The sequence below is a fragment of the Chiloscyllium plagiosum genome, chromosome 14 (genome assembly GCF_004010195.1).
Source record: "Chiloscyllium plagiosum isolate BGI_BamShark_2017 chromosome 14, ASM401019v2, whole genome shotgun sequence".
NCBI classification, from domain to species: Eukaryota; Metazoa; Chordata; class Chondrichthyes; order Orectolobiformes; family Hemiscylliidae; genus Chiloscyllium; species Chiloscyllium plagiosum.
Window position 1 is genome coordinate 56695175 of NC_057723.1, and position 7832 is coordinate 56703006.

The following is a 7832-nucleotide window of genomic DNA, read 5'->3' on the forward strand; positions in this document are numbered from 1 at the left end:
TCCCATTATTGACTATTAAAGTTAAGGCTTATAAACTGTATTGTAGTTTTGCGAGACTACCTATACTGAAGTCTCTCTCTCTGCCAAGTGAGCTTCCAAAGATTTGGAAGATCTAAGTTGATTGGGTGGAAGGAATTAAACACTTGCCACAGTGAATGCAGGTGTGATCTTGGACAGACAAAGATCCCCAGTCCCAAAGTCATGCTCTCTTCCAACCTGTCAAAGTGCCCAAGCTAATCATTTTAAAGATTAAGTTTAGCTCTCAAACAGGTAATGAACAAGGCCAATTGCTGATTTTTCAATATATTCCTTGCCTACTTTTGTGGCCTTTAAGTGTAGGAATGCCATTCTAAAGATCAGATTGCAGGCTTTACTGCACTTCTATGTTGTGGAAGTGCTGATGTTGGACAAGGTCAGAAGTCACATGACACCAGCTTGTAGTCTAATAGGTTTACTTAATCACAAGTTTTTGGAGCAAGTTTCCTGATGAAGGGCTTTTGCCCGAAACGTCGATTTCGCTGATGCTGCCTGAACTGCTGTGCTCTTCCAGCACCACTCATCCAGAACCTGGTTTCCAACATCTGCAGTCATTGTTTTTACCAACTTTAAACGGGTTATCATTCACCGAGAAATAAATTTAAATAAGATGTATTCCTGTTTGGAGGCGAAACCTCGGATGGATTGTATCCGCAATGAAAAGATAAAGTCACCAGCGTTCTATCCGACTTTCAAACTGCCTTCCAATTAAAGACGAGTGGTTTAACCTGAGAGCCACAATGTTTCGGGTGAGGGGAGAGATTGAGCGCATCTTCATTGGGTCGCCTCAGTCAGTGTGAAAATTAAACCTAACGCAATTTTAAAATGTTGTTTTATTTGAATTTAAGCAATTTGCTTGAGCTGGGTATTTGCCCATGATTAAAGTGTACCCGCCAGACTCTGTTCAACTCCCTGATGAAGGGCTTATGCTCGAGACGTCGACTCGCCTCAAATGCTGCCTTAAGTGTGCTTTTCCAACGCCACACTTTTCAACTCTCCGTTATATTCTGATAAAACTACAGATACTGAAGGAACTATGCACGTCTGGCAGTAATGTAAATTCGGTTGGTTGTGTTTTGCTCTCTCCACTTTGGAGATTTCACCTGAGGAACCTGCGTGTAATAACGCGAGATTTGACATGATAACTAACGCACCGCACATGCGTACATTCTCTTTTCACCAGCGGCCATTGACGACTCAGCTGGAGGGGTAGGATTGAGCTGTTGGTATCCGTTAACATCTGATTGTTTTCTAACTTAACTGTGGTAAAGTGATACTAGATATTGAGTTGGAGACCGAATACAATGTCATATGTAGTAATATTTTTTAGAAATAAGTATGGAGTGGAGTTAGATGGGAAGTATAATGTAAGAATCGGTGGGGCCTACAAAGCAGGCGGGGGATCTGGAGAGTCCGTGTTCCCCGGTATTACCCAGTTCCTGCTGGGCTCACTATCCCCCGGTGTCCCTCCACTGTCAAGGAAGCTGGTTTCAGGCCCACTGTAACAAGTCTTCTGATTGATGTACTACCACCTTACTTTACCTTGTATTTCAAAGCTCTGGTCTGATTTCTTTAACTCATGTTTTCCGAATTAACAACGAGCAGCTGGCTTAACTTTCGTGTTTCTTCTGTGTGCAGCCAACATGAAGTTCAACCCCTTTGTCACATCTTCCCGGAGGAAGAACCGCAAGAGACACTTTAATGCTCCATCTCACATTCGCAGGAAAATTATGTCCTCTCCACTCTCCAAGGAGCTGAGGCAGAAATACAATGTTCGCTCAATGCCCATACGCAAGGATGATGAGGTTCAGGTAAGTGAAGCAGACCCTAGACTTTAATGCACAGAAAGTTTTTTTTAAAAATGTGCACGTTAACATAAATGTATGGTTCCATTTATAGTGTTACCCAGCCTTTCTGTTTCAGATATTGATTGTAATGGGTTTCTAACATTTTAGCTTTTACACTTCATTCATGTCTGTGCAGATGCTATGGCTGTCATAATTATAATAGCAGAAATACATGGAGGGGAAAAAAGTATGAACCGGCATCTATAAAGTGAATGTGTCTTAAGTGTGCGTTTCAATGGAACCGATGTTGTCAGACTTCTGTATTTGGAATTCTCCCACTTTTTCTGAGAGAAAGTTAAGATGGTGCGGTTCAGAATTTCTTTCCTTTTTAACCTTGTAGCGCTTTATTGGGTTTTTGAAGCATATTGATATAGAAGTATTACAGTGGATCTACGGTGTAATTTAGTATCAGTGGTAGGTAGTTTCTAGGTTGAAATAAATATTGACAATAGTAAACACAGTGGTTAGCACTGCTGCCTCACAGCGCCAGAGACCTGGATTCAATTCCCGCCTCAGGCGGGAATTTGCACGTCTGTGGAGTTTGCACGTTCTCCCCGTGTCTGTGTGGGTTGCCTCCGTGCTCCAGTTTCCTCCCACGGTCCAAAGATGTGCAGGTTAGGTGAACTGGCCATGCTAAATTGCCTGTAGTGTTAGGTGAAGGGGTAAATGTAGGGGAATGGGTCTGGGTGGGTTGCTCTTTGGAGGGTCGGTATGGACTTGTTGGGCCGAAGGGCCTGTTTCCACACTGTATGTAATCTAAGTAAACGCTGTTTGGTATTGCTTTCTTGAAAGGTCAGGTGACCAGTTGTGCTGCTTCCATGGTTATATTTATGTCTGTTGGTCCCATGTCTGTCTTTGCACTCATGTACAATCTAGTACTTAGGTTTTCAGATGCCCAGTTAACATTCCCAAATCTTCAAAGTTTGTGCGAAGATTTGTAGCTCGGGTGCTCGTTGCTGTGGTTCTGTTCGCCGAGCTGGAAGTTTTTGTTGCAAACGTTTCGTCCCCTGGCTAGGCGACATCATCAGTGCTGGGTACCCAATATACCAACCACGACAGCGGACAGCTGAAACTGACCTCTAGGAATTCCCTGGCTGTTTTCTGTCTGGCTTGCCCTATGATAGTAGTGTTGTCTCAGTCGAATTCATGTTGCTTGTTGTCTGCGTGTGTGGCTACTAAGGATAGCTGTTCGTGTCGTTTCGTGGCTAGTTGATGTTCATGTATGCGGATTGTTAGCTGCCTTCCTGTCTTCAACCGGAAGCGGCAGGGACAGACCACTATAAACACCGGAGGAAACATCAAAGAAGCGCTTCGCAGGAGGCTCCCAAGCACTGATGATGTCGCCCAGCCAGGGGACGAAACGTTTGCAACAAAAACTTCCAGCTCGGCGAACAGAACCACAGCATTCCCAAATCTAGTCAGCATTAATTTTGTTTTTTTTTGTGGAGCTTTGTTCTGGTTGTTTTGAGACTTTGACCTGTCACCTTCCACTTGACCTAGGAATCTTGATAGTGTTTATCATGGATGAGAAGACTTATTGACACTGCTTGGATAAATAAACTATCGTTGTTCTATTTTAACATATTCTACCCATCATCCAATTCCTTTATGTTTCCTTACCTGTATTTGCTGTGATAACCCAATATCTTGAATTCCTAGGTTTAAATTCCTGTGTCACTACTTAGCACTTTCTCAGACCCTTGTACTTCTGACTGTTAACTCTTCTGCATTCTCCCTTTGCTTCCTTATTGTTGACTGTTCCTCTGATCAACCAGGATGTATGATTCTAGAATTTCATCCCTTACCCCCTTAATGAGTCATTTCTCTTGTGACCCTCCATCAAAGCTCACCTCTCTGGCTAATCTTTCACCTATGTCTCCGAAAATTGCCTTAATTCAAATTTCCCTTTTATCTGCTTCCACGAAGTGCCTATGAATGTTTTCTTCATTAATTCTGCACATATTTATAAATTATGCATGTGTAATTTGAATATTCGTAGAATCCCTCCAGTGTGGAATCGGCCCATTTGTCATATTGAATCCTCTAAAGAGAATCCCACCACCCAGTGCTTTCCCCTGCAATTCTGCTTTTCCCATGGCTAATTCACTTAACTGAATATCCTGTTTCCTAGGCAATTTAGCATGGCCAATCCACCTAACCTGCATATCTTTGGACTATGGGAAGAAACCCACACTGACATGGGAAGAATGTGTAAATTCCACATAGAGTCACCCAAAGCTGGAATTAAACCTGGGTCCCTGATCTGCGAAGCAGTGCTAACCTCTGTGCTGCTATTTGCGATCAATTTTAGGAATTACTCAAGAACACTATACTTCTTACTTCCAAAGTCATCAGGAATTCAAGAATAATTGTTTACCTTAAAACAATGAAACTGTTTCATCACATGATCAACTTAAAGCACAAATATTTTGGTTGATTCTGATATTTTGATCTTGAAAGAGTAGAGTTCCCATTAATTGCTAAAAGACAATCACATTGTTCAAATAAGCAACATTCAAATACCAGTGAAACAGCAAATTATAACTTGAATTATTATAATTCTAATATTTAAATTACATGTTCTATATTTATTATCTTGTATGCAGGTTGTCAGAGGACATTACAAGGGTCAACAGATTGGTAAAGTTGTCCAAGTATACAGAAAGAAGTATGTGATTTATATTGAACGTGTGCAGCGTGAAAAAGCCAATGGTACCACAGTTCATGTTGGCATTCACCCCAGTAAGGTAAGAATGACGGAATATTTTCTGGTTAATATCAGCAAGTGAATCTGTCTACGTAGTTATATGGACAGTCGAGTAACTAAACAGATGCCCTACTTTTGGGTTGATCGTTGTGAGGAGAACATTTTCAACAATACGTTGTAAGTTAATTCAACAATATGTCTAGATTTGAGCAGGTAACCAAAGCTGACTGCAGCATTCCTTGTACTGCATTGAAACAGAGTTAGTGGAGCCAGCTAAGGATGAGATCTTGCCTTAAGTGAAAGTCAGAAAAAAAATGTAATTTTTTCTTGGATAGCAGCATGGAAGTTCACTCAGAAACCTAGCTAATATTTCCTCAATAAACTGCCATTTCTGGTGTGGGGCCTTGTCCGCGAATTAATTAACTTGCTGTTTTCAAGGTATATTTCATATTTCAAAAACACTTGAAATTTTGAGTTATTGTGAATGTTCTGTCTTTCTACAATACTTAATGATCTTGGAATTTGTCATCCTCAAACTAACATAAGTTTATAGTTACTCAAAATGCTGACGTTTTGAGTTTTTTGTATAAACTAGTGGGTCACTTCAGGTTAGATCCATTGTTTATAGTTGCAGCTTTTGTTTACTGCAGAATCCAGTTTGAGTAAGCAACTGAAGTATCCATATATAGCTTTGTTTTAAGCAATTTTGTGATAAAGCCTTTAGCATACTGGCTAAAGGTTAGCTTCTATGGTAGTGGGTATCTCAGGAGGATGAAGAAATTAATTTACTCAATACCTCGAGCTGAAAATAACTGCTCTTATCGTTTCAACTCAAATACAGTCAGTTGCGTTCTAGTACAACCCTGTGTTATAGAAAAAATCACGCTTTAGAAACAGTACTTAAAAGTGTTGGCGATGTAATCACATTACATTTTAAAAGTTTGTGCTTCAGAAATGGTGCCTCAGTTCGTCAATCATATTACAGCGAATTCAGGTTGACGAAACATGTTATAGCAGATTGACCTGTATTATGCTCTGATGATGGGGGGTATTCACGAAGCAGCACCTCTTCTGTTAGTTATTTAATTGTCTCTGACTAATCCTGTTCTAGATTGGGACTAGATTGGGTTGGGATATTTGGTTGGCATGGACTGATTGGACCGAAGGGCCTTTTCCCATGCTGTACATCTCTGACTATGACTCTGTAAGTAGGCCATTCAGCCCCTCAATCCCAGTTGTAACAATTGTAATCTCAAATTCAGCTTTCAGTGCCAGCATATTTCTGTTAAGAGTGAAGGGTAAGGCTGGCAAGAGTAAGGAACCCTGGATGACTAGCTATTGAGGCCCTAGTCAACAAAATGGAGTCATATAACATAGGGCGGCACGGTGGCACAGTGGTTAGCACTGCTGCCTCACAGCGCCAGAGACCCGGGTTCAATTCCTGCCTCAGGCGACTGACTGTGTGGAGTTTGCACATTCTCCCCGTGTCTGCGTGGGTTTCCTCCGGGTGCTCCGGTTTCCTCCCACAGTCCAAAGATGTGCAGGTCAGGTGAATTGGCCATGCTAAATTGCCCATAGTGTTAGGTAAGGGGTAAATGTAGGGGTATGGGTGGTTTGCGCTTCGGCGGGGCGGTGTGGACTTGTTGGGCCGAAGGGCCTGTTTCCACACTGTAAAGTAATCTAATCTAATATAGGCAGTTGGGATCAAGTGAAATCTAATCTAATATAGGCAGTTGGGATCAAGTGAATCCCATGAGTCCAGAGGGTGTCCAAGTATACTTGAGAAAAATCTGGAGGGCGAAAAAGTGATAATAAGATGGCTTTGGTAGGAAAGGTAAAGGAGAATGCAGGGATTCTCCAAGTCTATGAAGAGCAAAGAGTAATGAGGGAGAGAAGATGGCTTCTTAAAGATAACAAGGTTGTCTATTTGCAGAGCCACAAAAGATGGAGGAGATCCTAACTGAATATTTCTTGTCAGTATTTACTGTTGAGAAATGCATGGATGCGCCGCAACGTGGGGAAATAAACAGCGATGTTTTAAAGCATGTCCATATTGCAGAAGAGAAGGTCTTGCAGTCTTATAACACATTGTGGTGGATAAATCCCTGAGACCTGATGAAGTGTATCCCAGGATTTTGTGGGAAGCAAGGATGGAAATTGTGGGCTTCAGAGTGAACTGTACGATGATTGGAGGGTGGCTAATGATGTGCCATTATTTAGAAAAGCTGCATGGAAATGCCTTGGGAACTACAGACTAGTGAGCGTAATGTCTGTGGTGGCTAAGTTGTTAGAGTGGATTCTGAGAGACAGGATCTACAGGCATTTGGAGAGGCAAGGACTCATTCTGGGTAGTCAGCATGGCTTTGTGCATGGGAAATTCTTACAATTTTGATTTGAGTTTTTTTAAGTGGTTACCAAAAAACTAGATGAGTATGGTGCGGTAGACATCTGCATGGACTTTAGGTTGTTGAGTAAGGTTAAATCGCATGGGATCCAGGTAGAGCTAGCCAATTGAATAGAACGTTGGCTAGATGTTCGAAGACAGAGGGTGGTGACCACACTGTGCCATAGGGACTCGTGTTCTTGAACATCATAGAATCCATACAGTGTGGAATTATTGTTCATCATTTATGGGATATCATTGGATGAGAATTTAGAAGGTATGCTTAGTAAGTTTGCAGGTGACACCAAGATTGGTGGTATGATAGACAGTGAAGAAGGTTAACTGGGAATGCAGGGGGATCATGATCAACTGGGCAGTGGACTGAGAAATGATAGGTGGATTTTAATTTGGATGAATGCAAGGTGTTTGATTTTGGTGGGCCAAACCAGGGCACTGGGTAGTGTTATAGAACAAAGAGATGGAGAGGTACAGTTTCATAGCTATTTGATAGTGGAGTCATAAGTAAATGGGGTGGTGTAGAAGGCTTACGGCATGCTTGCTTTCATTAGTCGAACCATTGAGTAGAGGAGTTGGGATGAATTGTTGCAGCTGTACAAGATGTTGCTGAGGCCACCGTACTATAGAAAGGGTCTTATTAAATCAGAAATAGTGCAGAAAAGATTTACTAGGATCCTACATAAACTGGAAGGTTTGACTTACAAGGAGAAAGTGAGGACTGCAGATGCTGGAGATCAGAGCTTAAAAATGTGTTGCTGGAAAAGTGCAGCAGGTCAGGCAGCATCAAAGGAACAGGAGAATCGGATGTTTCGGGCATAAGCCCTTCTTCAGGAATGAGGAG

General features: G+C 41.8%; 1 protein-coding gene across 2 annotated transcripts in view; it reads left to right on the forward strand.

The window, feature by feature from the left end:
* The first annotated feature begins 1146 nt into the window (after positions 1-1146).
* The window catches only part of rpl26 (ribosomal protein L26), a 10094-nt gene continuing 3408 nt past the window's right edge, over positions 1147-7832 (forward strand). Inside the window, exons 1-3 of one of the 2 annotated variants that reach the window (XM_043703844.1) lie at positions 1147-1245; positions 1675-1847; positions 4490-4630. In XM_043703844.1, coding sequence (XP_043559779.1) covers positions 1680-1847; positions 4490-4630 — 309 coding nt within the window. In that variant the 5' untranslated portion in view covers positions 1147-1245; positions 1675-1679. Of the gene's footprint in view, positions 1259-1674; positions 1848-4489; positions 4631-7832 lie in introns of both variants that reach the window. The other variant, XM_043703845.1, reaches the window with a different exon arrangement.